The following is a 15,915-nucleotide window of genomic DNA, read 5'->3' on the forward strand; positions in this document are numbered from 1 at the left end:
GTGCATTTAGTGTGGAGGTGACAACCTATCACGGGCTTGCTCCCCTACTTAATGTTGGTCTCGGTCCTCCGAGGACAGGGTTATCCTCGGCGGGGCTCCGAGCAACTCAGTCCTTCATGCTTCGTCCTCGGGCGCTCCTTCTTCCTCGGCATGGGCCCTGGGCCAGATGTAAAGTGGGCCGGGGTTACCAAGTTCTCAGGCCCCACATAATCTAATAGTAAAATTTTAAAAATATTAATTTTAAAAAAATTATTAAGTGGTATAACATTAGCCAATAATTTCTACCAATTTAAATTTACCTAAATCTTAAACGGCTCATGAGGTTGTTTATTGACCAAGGTTTCGAGTAATTTCTCAAGAGTTAAAAAGGTAGGAAAAAATTTGGTCACAACACTTAAAAGCAAGACCTCGTGAATCTCATAAGATCTTGAGAACCATTAGACCTATCCATTTGATCTCTTTAGTCTAGACATGCAACATCAGTTCTGAGTGAGTGATTCCTAATAAAGGAATTTATGCCGTCATCATCATGTTATTCAACTTTACTTTTTTTGTCTGTGTGCTTGCGTACTCACCAGTTACCTTCCATGTTTCAACCTTAATTGTTTCACACTAACAAGAAATAAACAAAAAGACGTCAATAGAGAATATCAAAACTTTGCGTTGCAACTGTCTGTAGAAATCATAATCCAAACATCATCATATACAGTTTGGATTGAGATTTTGGACCCGGGTGATCCCTCTATGGGCTGAAGCTCAAGAAACACTTCGTGCAATCTTCAAAACTCATGAAACAGGTTAGACGAGAACTATTCTTGTGAGAAACTTTTTAAATTCATTAAACCTTTACTGTTTACAACCTTATTATCTTTGGCACTTTAAAGAAAAATTCTTCTATGAGACAATCTCATGAAATACTTTCTCCAATGAAATACTTTCTCCGCTTTAAGTATTTTGCTTTTTGGAAAGCATCACACTTATGATTTATTGATTATTCAAACAAGCTAACTCTATTGCCCATTCTCTTGCTATTTATTAGGCTTGTGTTTGTAAAGTTGTAATTATAGAGGAACCCCTTTCATCTCCCCCATCCCTCTGGATCTCTTTGTGTTGGGAATTCGAAATGAAGAGTGACAACTATTTTTCTTTTGTGGAATAAAAAAATTATTATATATGCCTGTTAGGATTTTATTTTTGGCTATGCCATGACAAATTTATTGAGTTTTATGCTTTGTAATATTAATGGGTGTAAATGTGTAATAAGGATTGAAGGCCCGCGCTCTTTTGCTTTTAGGTTGTGTTTAATTTGTAGGCAACTCAAGCCAATTCCTACTTGCATTTAAAATTTATTTCAACCCTAGTCTCTAAGAAAGGAAGACGGCCACATAAAATAGAGAAAAACTTAGAGAGAACTATTCCTCGACTAAATAATTACCTTGTTTAAAAAAAGTCTTAAATCATTCATTACAAATGATAGTAAGCCGCGTTCTAAACAACATTTTTCAATGTCAATTGGTAAAAAGTACAGAACTAATTAATTGAGCGATCCCCCAAAGAGTGTCTTCATTATGGTTTATCTTTTATCCATAAACCAATTTGAGCAAATATTCAAGTGCTTGGGCTGCATATGTGTTAACATGAAGACTTGAAAGACTTTGCAGCCAATAAGCCTGATATCACCATGTGCTGGCTGACTCGAGTCACTTGACTTACCTGACCCAGTTGTCTTTAATCTTTACTTCAACGTACTCTCCATGGCCCCCCATTTTCTATCAACAATCATTTTTGGCCAAAGGTACTGCATAAATTTCTTTGAATGGTTTAAAACTTTATAGTGAATACTGTTTTTGTTTGATTCATTTGGATTAATTGATGACAACTGGAAGAGAGAGATAAAATTTTATCATTTTAAAAACATAAAAAGAGATGAATCAATTTTCTTTTCTTTTCTTTTCTTTTTTCCCTCTTCTTTTTCTAAGCTGCTAGGCCATTCATTGAAAAAATGTCAAGTTTGCACGGCCCAGCATAGCCAATCACAGAGGACGTTTGTGCTGCTTTTAGAAATCACGTGAGAAAAGAAATTAATTCTGACAATCCTATCAAATTTTGCCACACAAATAGTCCAAGGATAATAATAAAACTACAAGTTCTACTTGTAAGAAAATTATAAAGTTTGTAAAAAAAAAAAAAAAAAAATTAGTACTAATTTTCCTATAAATGTCTGAATTATTTTTTATGATTAGTGAATTTATAATAAGGTTTTTTTTTTTTAAATGTAATATTTTGCAATAAAATTATAGTTTCCCTTACATTACTTCTAATTTGGTCTTATGTCAACAATATTATAAATAAATTTCTTAATTATCATTTTATTTTATGTTTAAAACTTAACAAGTCAAAAGTCTTGTAACTCAATTGGTTAATTAATATCTTTTGATGTTTTGATACCCAAGTTTCAAATTCTCCTGAACTATCTAATTATAAAATAAAAATTGACACATGATTTTATATGATTTATGTACTAAAATTTGTAATATTTTTAACATTGTTACTTATAGTATTTACTATCCGGCAAGCACTCATTGGGTGAATAGGTGTCAAGCAGTGTTTGACAACACAGCAGATGATTTCAAAAAGAATTCGGTGCCTCTTTCCTCGTGCAGCTTTAGATTCCCCCGGAAAATCAGTTCCCATCAGAAAATCTTTTCCAAATTTCTTTGTTTTGTACCTTTTTTAGCTGCTTTTTTAATAAGGTTGATGTTATATGTGCAATGTGTAGTCACTATTCACACTCTCTTTGTAAAAGTTTCGAAGGCAGTGAAACAAAGTTAAAGAGCAACAACAAGAAAGATGGGTACATCTGGAAATAATTTTCTCCAAGTTGTGGCCAAGAACTTTGATGTTCTTGCTTTGTATGTCTCTCAAGCTTCATTATATTGTACACATTCACATTGTGCTTAATTTTTCTGTCTTTTCCTTTGCTTGTTTCCCTTATTTAGATTCAATTTTTTTTAATGTTTCAGGCCTCTAGTCACTCTAGTTTTTCCCCTGTAAGTTAAAAAAAAAAAAAAAAAACACACAAAACAAGACGTGGTGCACACAACATGCGCTATGTGCATGAATATATATTTGTCCATTCACATTTTTCTGTGATGTTGTTTTTATAGGTATGCTTCAATCAGGGCTATAGAGACCAAGTCTCGTAGTGATGATCAGCAATGGCTTACATATTGGGTTCTGTATTCCATGCTCACGCTCTTTGAGCTCACTTTCGCTAAAGTCCTTGAATTGTAAGTTAATCTGTTGCTTTTCTAAATTAGACTGTGTGTGTATGTGTTACATATTGTGCATTTTTAGGAATCATCACAAGTTTGCAGCTAGTTAATTTGTTGTTGTTGTTCTACATTAGACTTTGTGTTTATGCGTTATGTACTGTGCATTTTTAGGAATCATCACAAGTTTGCAGCTAGTTAATTTGTTGTTGTTGTTCTACATTAGACTTTGTGTTTATGTGTTACGTACTGTGCATTTTTAGAAATCATCACGGTTTCTTAGAGCTCAGAAATGAAAAATAGCTGCAGTGTCACTCTAACATTGTGATTCATATGTGGGCTGGCAAATTTCAGCTATTATGGATGATATATATATATATATATATACATCCTTTGCCAATGAGTTTTGAGTTTTTTTTGCCTTTAGGCTTTAGTTGGGTTAGGCAATCTAAAAGTGGGCTTTGCTATCTTTCTTTCTTTTGGTTGTTTTTAGCTAAGGGCTTTTCCTGATCTGTTGTAAAAGCCCTATGGCAGATTGACCTTTTGTGTCTGAGGTATAAAATTAAAAGCTTATTCATTTCGATTTTTTCTTTTCAGAAAGGAAAAAAACCCCACATTGGGAAATTTGGAAGATAAGTCTATATATATATTTATATATAAACGAAGAAACACTAATAATTGGAGCAACGAAACTTTATACATCCATTTACTTTTCATCGTTGCAATAAGTGGGGGGAGAGTGATTCAAAAAAGCTTTGTTTACAAGGCTCATGCGAATCTTGACATCATGTCCTTTATAATACTTTTGTAACATTTGGTGAAAAGTTGAAAGAAATTTAGGCACTAAAATTGAACAAAACAAGCCCTAGTTACTCAAAGATTTCCGAGAGATGATATATTAAGATGTTATCACCTGAATATGGAAGTGCAAGAGTGTTACATCATTTAATTCACTTGATAAACCTTTAAAGTTGTAATAATTATAAAATGCATCTATTTTAATGTGAGACAATTATTTTCTTTAGGCTACAAGCGCGGAAGCACGAATGGAGAATTTAACAAAAAAAATTTATTCTTAAATGGAGAATCTTCCTTATTGTCCCTAGAGAAGATTGATTTTTTTTTTAAGAGGAATTTTTGGGACAACACACGACTCATTATATGTTAGTACCAAATGCTAAGGTTATAAACCTTGTGACATTTTCGGTTCACAACATGGTGTGAATCCACGTTAATTCAAATCTCCCACCCCAACTTGTTACCAGCTAAAAATTAACCTATAAGAGTGATAAAGGGAAACTATATTTAAATGCTTTAAGTTCTTAAACTTGATTTTTTAAATTTTCTTGATTGTCATTGATTTTCAATTTTCAGGTTCCCCATTTGGCCTTATGCTAAGCTAATTCTTTCATGCTGGTTGGTCCTACCGCACTTCAATGGGGCAGCACATGTTTATCGAAACTTCATTAGACCATTCTATAGGGACCCAACAACTTGTCAAATCTGGTATGTCCCACGAAAGAAGAACGTCTTCAGAAAGCCAGATGATGTTCTAACAGCTGCAGAGAATTATATTCAAGAACATGGAACGGAAGCATTTGAAATGCTTATAGCCACTAGCAAGGTATGATCAATAACCATGGTGTATTCTTATTTTTAGGTCATGTTGTATTTTTGATGTATTATTATTAATTTTTTCGTAAATTGCATTTTAAACCCTTTATTTAGATGTCAAAGTTTCAAATTGTATCATGAAGATTAAGATTATTACAAATTAAATATATAGTTTCACTACTATCAAATCGAACTCTAAACTCTCATATAAAAAAATCAAACTTTGAACTTTTAAAATCATCTAAATTTAAATTTTAGAGTTTTCGGTTTTGATTAGGTAGTATAAATTGATACAGTACTATTTTAAACTTGTAAATCTTTAGGGTTTAATATGAAAACACCACTAAAGTATATGATTTAAAATGTAATATTTACCCATTAGCGCGATGGTCACTCTACAAGTATTAAGTGCTTGTGGAGTGTGGGAGATAAAAGTCGGGGTTCAAATCTCTAGAAGGAAGTTTCACACACACACACACACACACACACACACACACACACACACACATATATATATATATATTAAAAGCTAACATAGTAAAAAACATGGCACAAGGAATTATTTATTTAATATGTTAGGACTAATACTCTCTACTCTCACATGATTATATGAATAGTTGATTCCACCATAAATCTTACTACATTATTATGTGAGAGAATGAGATATTTCATAAATTCATTACAATTTTGGCAAAGACAATAATCAACTTGGATTAGATTTCTTAACTCTAGAGTCCCTGAACTTCCTATAATTATGACTTGGGTACTAGCATGAAAGCCAAAATTTCATTTTACTTTAATAAAAGTTAACATAAGTACATAACACCCTTTTGCATTTTGGTAATTGGAAGGCAAAGATCGCCAGCCCATGGATTCTATTACTGTAAGAATGAGAGACCTGGCTTTCAGAGACTGACATCTTGTGCCACAAATAGGGTACCCTTCAAGGAAAATTAGAGTCAATTGCGCTTTAAATCCTATAATCTAGGGCTAACTTCGTATTAAACCATATAATTTTTAATTAAACTCTAAAATTTAAGAATGCTACAAATTAAACCTTATAACTTTTGTTAGTTTCAAATAGAACTTTGGACTTTGAACGATGGTAAGGTTGCATATTTTCATTGCACAAAGGATAACTTTTTTTTGGGCTGCTCTTAGCTCATTTGTAAAGGAAAATGCTATTTTGACCTACAATAAAAGTTTATAACTTCTTCTTTTTTTATATGTATTTTATTTATTTTTCCTTTAATTCAAAATTTTTTACTTATCCATAATAATTTTTTTTGTAATATAAGTTTGTCTGGGATGCATTCGGATCATATTTATGTTTCTAATTTGTAGGCTGAAAGGGAAGCAAGAACCAGGAGGGGCAACAATTACATGATCTTCGATGATGATTATATTTATTGAAGTGTGGTCTCTATATATGGTTTTTTTTTTTTTTTTTTTTTGAGAAAAAGGTCTCTATATATGGTTTGGTTATGATGCCTTTCATTCCTAATTATGGTCTATAGCCACTAAAGATACTAAGAGCACGTTTGGTAAATTGTAATAGACACTGAAATGTAATAGATATTCCTATAACATAACTATTCGGTTGTTTGGTTATGTTTTTATTATAATAAGTAGTTATTCCTTATGAATAGCTATTCTTCAAAATGAGGAATAATTATTCCTTATCAAAAGTATTGAATATCTATTCCTTCACCTTATGTAATAACTTTTTAAAAAAAAATTTCTAAAAAACCATTAGTTGCCACGTCTTCAAAAGAAGAGAAAATAAATTTTCCTTCTTGTTAATCATTAACTCTATTTTGAACACCCTAAAATAAGTGTATTTTAGAAAATTTGATTTAGAAATGATTTTCTTTTTATTCTCTACTAAATTGTGGATACATATTCATGATTCTATTCCTAAATGGTCACCAAACTAATGAATAGTAATACTTATTACATTCCAACTTAATGTATTTCTTGTAATACTTATTCCTATTCCCCATGTAATAATCATTACAGTGTACCAAACGTGCCCATATATATAATAATATCACCTAATCCAATTATTTATTTAATTTACCCTCTATTGACCATTGTTGCCTAATTTCTACGACTATATATGGGCTGACTTAGGGTTATATCCATGGATTCTCCTAAGTTCGCCATAGTAATTAAGATGGGTCTTTATCTTTGTTTTGAGTTAGCATTTTTTTTCCCCTTAACCCTTGTGTGTCTTTCATAATTTGCTATTTTCTGCCTTCCTCTTTGTCATTAGTTACCACTGAATCTAAACAAGTAAAGGGTGTTTGAGACAAAAAGATGATAAAATACTACTTGTCTTAAAATTTTAAAAGCCCTAAAGACAAGGACAGATCCAGAACTTGAAGTTAGGGGGCAGCTTTGCTACTGGTTGCGTGCGACTGCTCTAGCCTCTAGCTCTGTTGCTTAACTACTAAGGGTTTTTCTTTTTAATTATTTGTTTTTGTTTTTTATGTGTGCATTTGCTATTGGGTAAGGACAAAATTAGTTTGTTTAAAATTTTGTAAAGGGCTGAGTTGTTTGTTTTGGGTAAAATTGGTTGATTAAGCTTAATTGTTTTTAAGCTATTATTGGTAATTTTTGTTATTGAGCTAATTTTTTTTGGACTTGTATATTTTGTTTTAGATTTTAAGTTAATAAATTTTTTATGCCCTTTAAAATGAAGAAAATGCTAGAGTTACAAATGAGCCTAGATGCAAACCAATAAGAATTTACTATCTCAGTAATTTGTAAAAATGTTATAGAAAAATTTGTGACTATAATATAATATTACTTTTAAAATAATCAATGATATTGTTAAGGGGAGTGCAAAGTGTAAATTTTATAAAACAAAATTGCTAAAATTTATACCTAATATATATACTAATATTCTTTTTTTTTTAATTATGGAGGGCCATTGCCCCCATGGTCAAACTCTCCCTCCATCCCTGCCTAGAGAAATGATGAATTTATTAATTTAACCATTATTCTAACTTAAGAGATCTCTTGAAGATCTTTTGATAAAAGAAATTAACAATCTAAAAAATAATTGCACATGCATTGTATTGTTATTATTTTTTTTCTAACAAAGTATGTAGAGTCTTTAATACTTGTCTATTCTCTCAAGTGTGTGTAATTTCTTGTCCCATAACCATACATCAAGTAGTTACAAAAACAAATCTCTTAGGGGTCTGTATGTCTTACGATACATGATATATAAAAGTTAAAAAATAATTCACGATATGATTTCTGTTTTGACAACAATGACGACAATAACAAAGCTTCACAATTGTCTAACCCTAAAATTTTGAACAATTATCAATTATGCACTGTAATAAGATGCAGAGGAAGAAGTGTGGAGTTTTAACCAGATAAAAAGTTTTTCCTATTTTTAGGGGAAAGATATAAAAACTGAAAGATAAACTCCTCTTCAAAAAATAAAAAATACTTGTTCCTACTAGTAAGTAAAAATATAGCCTTCACATTATAACCAATTTCATGTTACTTCTATGGTGAATTGGTTGGAGACGTGCAGTAATTTATACCCTGCCTATGCAATGCAGCATACAAGATTGTCACACTTTACTTACTTAAGATCATCCTACAGTCAATTATCTCCTTGGAAATTTGATTGAAGCATTTTTTTTTTTTTCCCTCACGAGCTTTAATCTTTATCTTAGACTCTCAGTTTTGTGATCTCTGTTAAAACTGAAGAAGAATTTCATGTAGAGAGTTGGTATTGAAACCAAAATTATTTGAAGGAGGAATAGAAGATCGTTTTCAGTGTTGGAAGCCTTGAATGGACCTTTCCAGCTCTAATACCATGAAGAAATTCACAATCTCTCTAAATAAAAATACCAAAACTTTTTCTTAGTAAAAAATTGTTATGAATGAATAAGACATTGAGTTTCCCCCATATATACACATCTAACTAGAGAGATAAAGAAGAGAGAGGGGGAAGCTGTAATTAACCCCAAACTCTAAGCAATGGCTAAACTAATAATCAAATAAATACAGGCATGTGGTAATCAATGTAAATGATTTCACTTATTAAGCATTAAGCAAAACGGCACCGCTTTACTACTTTGTTTAATAACCATACTATGAAACGACGTCGCTCAACTAAAGATATTGAATTATAAAACACATTCGTTCTCTTTTAGTTGAGCTTTAGTTTTATCTCATTAATTGCGTGTTGACTGAATTTGTTTTTAACCTTACTTCTAATAATCGTCTTAACTTAACTTAAAATATTTAATTTAAATACATTTGAAGTTGCACTTTTAAATCATGAATAATTAAACATTTTTCACATCTTTTTCATCAAGATGCTCAATTAAAAAAAAATATATTCAAAGAATCTTATTTTATTGTCCAAGGCTCCAAGCCGCTCATTTTAATTTAATTAAACCAACTGGGTTTGTATTTCAAGTTTAATATCAAATATAGTTGTTGTGATTAAAAAATGAATTTTTTTTTTTTTTGGAGAAAAAATGAAAGAAAGAAAATATATTTAAAAAAAAAAGTTAAGCATGTAGTACTAAAACGCAAAAAACATTTTAAGTTTTTGAAACCAAGACCATTTTGTTTTAGTGATTTTTGAAATTGAGTTTGTTTGCTTTTGATTTTGATGTTTTGGGCCTCTAATGGAGGAGGTCTTAACCACACGTAGGTAAAGTAAACTTAATCACAAGTGAGTTTTTTGTAATTACCTTACAAAATTAACTTAATTTCTAAGTTATAAACGAATGAAGTAGACTATTACATTTTGAAGTTAAGTGACCTTTTTTTTCCTTTTTCTTTTTTATGCGATCCTTCTTCTTCTTTTCATTGTAACATAGTCCAACACCTTCTTTAAATAGAAAAATGAGGGCAAAAAAAAAAAAAAAAAGAGAAGCCGACCCCTTTTGCTAAAAAAAGTCTTTTTTTTTTAAATCCTTTCCTAGGCATATAGAATCATAGAATTGTCAAATATTACAACTGTATAATGTCTATTTCTTTATTTTACAGAAGCATGAACACTATTTTAATTTGTACGCACTCAAATTTGGACTCGGAAGATTCCATTATGGACCAAAGGTGCTTACCTTTCCCGCCAGCCCACTTCGTGCCTAAATTTTTGGAATTTTTAGTCAAAAGAAGCAGAAATTTCAGGAGACTTCTCATTTGAAAAAAAAAAAAAAAAAAAGAGAAGCCGACCCCTTTTGCTAAAAAAAGTCTTTTTTTTTTAAATCCTTTCCTAGGCATATAGAATCATAGAATTGTCAAATATTACAACTGTATAATGTCTATTTCTTTATTTTACAGAAGCATGAACACTATTTTAATTTGTACGCACTCAAATTTGGACTCGGAAGATTCCATTATGGACCAAAGGTGCTTACCTTTCCCGCCAGCCCACTTCGTGCCTAAATTTTTGGAATTTTTAGTCAAAAGAAGCAGAAATTTCAGGAGACTTCTCATTTGCCAAAAACACTTATCTCAGAGAGAAATGCTACGTGTACAACAATTTTATAATATTTTTACAACAAATCACAGGTGATTAATTGTTCAAATTTGAAACTAACACTAAGATTACTTTTTTGCCCTAACAATAACAACTTGCTACTTAGGATTTATTGTAAAAATGTTGTAGACATATCATTTCTCTGTCTCAAATGTAGAAATAATGTCATCATGTCATGGTCATACACATCGTTCTTTTATAATTTTTTTTTTAATTATTGAGGTGATAAATTTAACCAGAATCTATTATTAAAATCATTTTCATTAGTACTATACTACTAGAATATGCTTAATTTAGTGATATTACAGGTCCGTTTGGATAAAATTTATTTTGCTAAAACTAAAAATTGAAAACTGAAAACACTGTAACAAAATAATTTTGAAATGTGTGAATAGTGCCGTGGGGTTCATTTTTAATGAAAAAGTTGCTAAAAAGTGAAATTTATGGGTCCCGTGACTGATGTGGCTAAAAATTGATTGAAAAATCAAATAGTGCGGTTGAAAATAAATAAATAAATAAATAAAGCTGAAAATGCAAACATGGGACGTGGACGCGCAAACCAAACAGATACTACATGTTATTCTCTTTTTAAAAAAGAAAAGACTATGAAAAACATTGTGTTCTGGATTCTTTCTTCTTCTTTTTTTCTTTTTTCTTTTTTGTTAAATTGTTGTTCTATAAATTATTCCTTTCATAAATTAAGGTAGAAAATGAGAAGGAAAAAAAAAAGTCTGAATTTAGTAAGGATGAAGTGTCAAACCTATGTTTTATATCATCCAATAAAAAATTGTCATGTCAACAATTTACTAAAAATTCAATATATCTTACCACGGGTCCAAATTTGGTAATGATGAGATGTAAAACTCACATTTTACATCATCCAATAAGAGATTAATACATCAGTATTTTACTTAAAATTTAATACATCCTACCACACCTAATAACATCTCAATAAACTTCCAATTTGGTTGGATTAAGTATGGGTATTAGAATTGATTGTGTGTGGTTGTGCTTATTCTTAAATATATGATAAGATTATGTGGCATATTGAGAATGGAGAGGTAAAACATGAGTTTTACACCACATTCTTATAGAATTTAATCTCTCCTAGCCCTACCACACCTAATAATAATGGATTTGGCTTACCTCCAGTACTTTTTTAACTAAAATCTCATTTTATTTTAATGAAAAACTGCTCATCATCCACTAACTAAATAAAATATGGAGATTCAAATCCACTACCATTTGTCATTGTACATTTAAAACAAAATGACATATTCAGTTAAAAAAATACTAAAGGTAAGCCAAACCTAATAATAATATCTCAATAAACTCCTAATTTGATTGGATTTATATATGGGTATTAGAATTAATTGGGTATGATTGTGCTTATTCTTAAATAAATGATAAGATGATGTGGCATGTTGAAATTAGAGAAGTAAAACATGGATTTTACACCATATTCTTATAAAATTTAATCTTAAAAAAAAAAAAATTGTATGTGTGCAGCTCGATAAAATAAATAAAAAGAGAAAATAAAACAAATATCTAAATTTTTAATGTCATAACAATGACACCACCTAAAATTTAAAAAGTTCTCAAAGCATGCAATCTGTAAACTTAGCTGATTATAAAGGACAATTCGGAATGTTCCACTGGAGAATGTTGTTAGATGACGAAAGGAATGAAATTAGAATTGCATTTTGTTGAAAGAGTGCCAAAATTGGTAGTGCATGCTTATTTTTAAACAGAAGTGCATACTTAAGCTATACTAAATGGCGGGTGGGGTTGTTGTGGTGGTGGAGAGAGAGCGAAGTGGGTGAGAGAGAGACGGAGGTGGAGGGAAGTGGGTGGTGGTGATGAGGAAGAGAGGAACGGACGGTGAGGATTGGGCTTGGAAAGAGATTGAGCAGAGAGGCAGTGAACAGAGAGTGAGATTGAGAGAGATGAAGTTCAGAGATTTTAGATGAGAGTGAATGAGAGAGAGAGAGAGAGAGAGAGAGAGAGAGAGAGGCACGGTGAGAGTGAATGAGAGAGTGAGCATGTGGCCTTTTTTTAATCAAAACCTGAATAAAATAATGTATTTTATTTTTAGCTTTGATGAACAGTGCACATCTATATATAGATGTGTACTGTTCATAATCATCTAAAATTTTAACTTTTGCCTCCACTGCTGCAGCGTGATTTTTGTGTTTCTGGAGCTAAATTTTAGCATTATAGCATTATAGCTACACTGCTGTGAATGCTCTAATAGAAAATCACTCATTGAATAGTTACATATACGCTCAATTTGTTTTAGTGACGATGTTTTTTAGAAAATTAGTCATTTTCTACAAAACATTTTCTATAAAACTATCTAATTTTTCTATTTTTTGGTAACAACTTTAAATGAGTTGAAAAATAATCTTCTATCTTCTCTTATTTAGCTTATTGTAAGATAGAGCTGTTTTCCCAAAAAAAAATGAGGAAAACAATCTTTAAAAATAAATCAAATTTTTTATGTTGAATAAAGATAGTTTTCCTTTGACTTATTTTTCCTGATGCTATCAAGCACTAGAAAATACGGAAAACAACCTTTACACAATGTTTTCCATCAAAACAAACAGAGCGATATATGATACACTATATACCTATTCTTGTACTATTTTTAAGTTATGAACACTTGAATAATCCTCTAATAGCTTGATCATGATAATTGTAAAGTGATCTAATTTGATACCCAATTCAATTTTGAATGTTAATATGTCATATGAATGTGATTGGGTATATTTTACCTCATGCTACATGATTAATCTCAATCTTTCACTCCTCATGGGACTCGTTTAAAAGAAATATTATATACAATCATTACTCAAGAAAATCACTCATTGAATGGTTACATATATATATGATACACTCAGTGGCGACTCTATGAATTTTGTCCAGGGTGTTCCTATTCCACTTTGAAAAAATTTCGGGTCATTTTGGTCTATTTCAGGTGTTTCGGGACGTTTGTATAATTTGTTATTTAGTTGTTTCATTAATAAAATTATAAGTTCATTTGAAATATTAATAAAATTGTGGGGCTAGAAAGTCAGGCAGCCCCGGCCCACTTCGAACCGGGCCCAAAAGCCCACGCCGAGGATGTATGTAGGGTCCGAGGATGATAGTAAGAAGCCCAGTGTACAAGAAGCTGGTTCGAGGACGACTCTGTCCTCGGACATCCGAGACCATAAAAGTGAACAGGCAACACACCATCAAGGGGGGTCTTCCTGAATATCCAAAGAGGAAAGAGCAAGTACCACGCGTCAACAATGGAAGCACGGCGGAGGAGCAAGTCTAGGACGAACTGTCACCTCCACATTAAATGCCCACAACTAACGTCCTGACTGCATTAATGAGGAAGGGATTCCAGAACAGTGCTGCCTTGGTTGCTGCAACCCACAGGAAGAATGGGAAGGTGGCTGATGGGATAGGTACTCAGGTAGTGGCCTGGTTGCTCAACAAATGTAGGGCTAGGATCAATTGAGAAAGGAGTATATAATGTAAGGAATCCCTCTTGGAAAAGGGGGATAAAGAAAAAAAGGAAGAGGAAGACGGCAGCAACCTGCATTCTCCTGGAAGCAATTGTAACCAATCACTAAAGAAGTAATAAGAACTGCAAGCTCCCAAGAGAAAGGCCGAGGAGCATCATTGTTCACTTTCACCTACGTTCGCACTATTTAAATCCACAAGCAACCATGCATGGCCGTTGCATTTCTTACTAGGGCCTAGTTCTTGACCCCGCTCTCTACAAATTCATTGCAGGGCTAGCTAGGCTTGGGTCCACTCTCTCAACACGTAGGAAGGCTCGAACCTGGTCCCTACAAAAATTATTAATTATTGTTGTTTAGTTGTTTTATTAATTTGTTTTTCTTTTATAAACTATAATTTGTTGTACTGTTGTTTCATTAATTACTAAATTATTAATTGTTGTTTAGCCTAAAATAATTTAATTTTTTTTGTCTTTTATAATGTATTAGTTAATTAAATTATTAATTATTGGTATTTAGCTACTTCATTAATTTTTTTTTTTTACTAACTACTAGCAATCTAGCACACAATTTACTATGCATTAGCACACATGTGCACACACCCACGGATAAAGTAAAAAAAAAAAAAAAAAGAGGCAAATAAATTGGTGTTTCTTAACAGTAAGTCACAAATCACAATACACTAAAAAACAAACTCACCAACACCAACTGACCAACACTATGACATACCAACGGATAAAGTCAAAAAAAAAAAAAAAACAAGGGCAAATAAATTGAATAATTATAAAGACTTAAAGAGAGAGAATTAGTTCAAAAAAAGAGAGAGCTCTCTCTCTCTCTCTCATCAGTCTCAAACCACAGTCCACAGCAAAACCCAAAGATTAAGAGAGAAAAAGAGAGAGAAGTAAAGTGTAAAATACCTTGAGGCGTCACAAGCTCTGATCCGATCGGCGTCACATACACTGAGCTCTCTCTCTCTCAATTAGCGTCATAGGCTTTGATCCGATCGGACTGATCTTCAATCTCTGATGCCGATCCAAGCTCTGTTGCTCGAGTTTTAGGCAGAGGCGCTGTCGCCATGTTGCGTCTATGTGCTTGATGACGAGGTTTCAAGCGGAGGCGTAAGGCGTTGTCCTTGATGAGGTTTTTTTCTTTAGGGTTTTTGATTTTAGGTTTTGCTTTACCTTTACCATTTGATGATTGAGGTGGACGCGTACTTGCATTGGGTTTTGGTTTTTTTTTTTTTTTTTTTTTGAGAATACGTTTGGGTTGGGCCTTTGGGCGTAATATATATATATATATATATAATTTTTTTTTCTATGTGTTCATTTAAGAAGAATTTATTTAGTATTTTACTAAAATTTTTTTGTTGAAAGTGATAAAAGCTGTTAAATAAAATGAATTTTCTAATTTTTTATTTTTTATTCTTTTGTTGGAAAGACTGTTGCAAAAAAAAAGTTGGGTGAGGCTTGCAGATAGTTCCAAAATAGGTTGGAAAATAAGCTACCAAAACAAAAGCAAAAGCAAAAGCAAAAAGATAATAATAATAAAATAAATAAAAGCTCCTTTATCGTGGGATTCACAAACCGTATGAAAAAGGAGAATGTTAGAGATATAAATTTTTTTTACAAAAAATGTTACAAACTGCTAATATAGTGAGTGATTATTGGTAAATGAAAAAGATAATGTTAGTGGTCAGCATAAATGAGAATCAATAAAAAGTTCGCCACAACAACAGTTTGTAAAAATATTATAAAATAGTTTGTATTTGTAACATTATTAGTATAAAAAATAAGCAAAAAGATTATTTATAATTTAAAGTTTTGGTTAATAATCAATTTTAAGAAAGTTTTGATATCACTTTTATGATAAACAGGAAAAAAAAACTATTAAAATATTAATAACTTTTTTTTTTCCACTCCTAAAATGATTTAATAACAAATGCCCTTAGGAGTTAGAATATTCGTTAAATTTTCCCATAATTTTATTTCAA

General features: G+C 31.5%; 1 protein-coding gene across 1 annotated transcript; it reads left to right on the plus strand.

Annotated features, from left to right (window-relative positions):
• Positions 1–2,741: 2,741 nt before the first annotated feature.
• On the plus strand, positions 2,742–6,497 carry LOC111998739 (HVA22-like protein c). The gene is made up of 5 exons (XM_065768584.1): positions 2,742–2,912; positions 3,024–3,050; positions 3,168–3,290; positions 4,647–4,896; positions 6,231–6,497. The coding sequence occupies exons 1-5, from the start codon at positions 2,851–2,853 to the stop codon at positions 6,297–6,299; spliced, it is 531 nt and encodes a 176-aa protein (XP_065624656.1). The 5' UTR covers positions 2,742–2,850; the 3' UTR covers positions 6,300–6,497.
• Positions 6,498–15,915: the final 9,418 nt, after the last annotated feature.

Source organism: Quercus suber, unplaced genomic scaffold (genome assembly GCF_002906115.3).
Source record: "Quercus suber isolate HL8 unplaced genomic scaffold, Cork oak 2.0 scaffold_966, whole genome shotgun sequence".
NCBI classification, from domain to species: Eukaryota; Viridiplantae; Streptophyta; class Magnoliopsida; order Fagales; family Fagaceae; genus Quercus; species Quercus suber.

Excerpts from the sequence above, each read along its gene's own strand:
- LOC111998739 (XM_065768584.1), top strand. The coding sequence starts at position 2,851 with ATGGGTACATCTGGAAATAATTTTCTCCAAGTTGTGGCCAAGAACTTT. Across the intron at positions 2,913-3,023 it reads AACTTTGATGTTCTTGCTTT|GCCTCTAGTCACTCTAGTTT; the intron begins GTATGTCTCTCA and ends TTAATGTTTCAG. Across the intron at positions 3,051-3,167 it reads GTCACTCTAGTTTTTCCCCT|GTATGCTTCAATCAGGGCTA; the intron begins GTAAGTTAAAAA and ends TTGTTTTTATAG.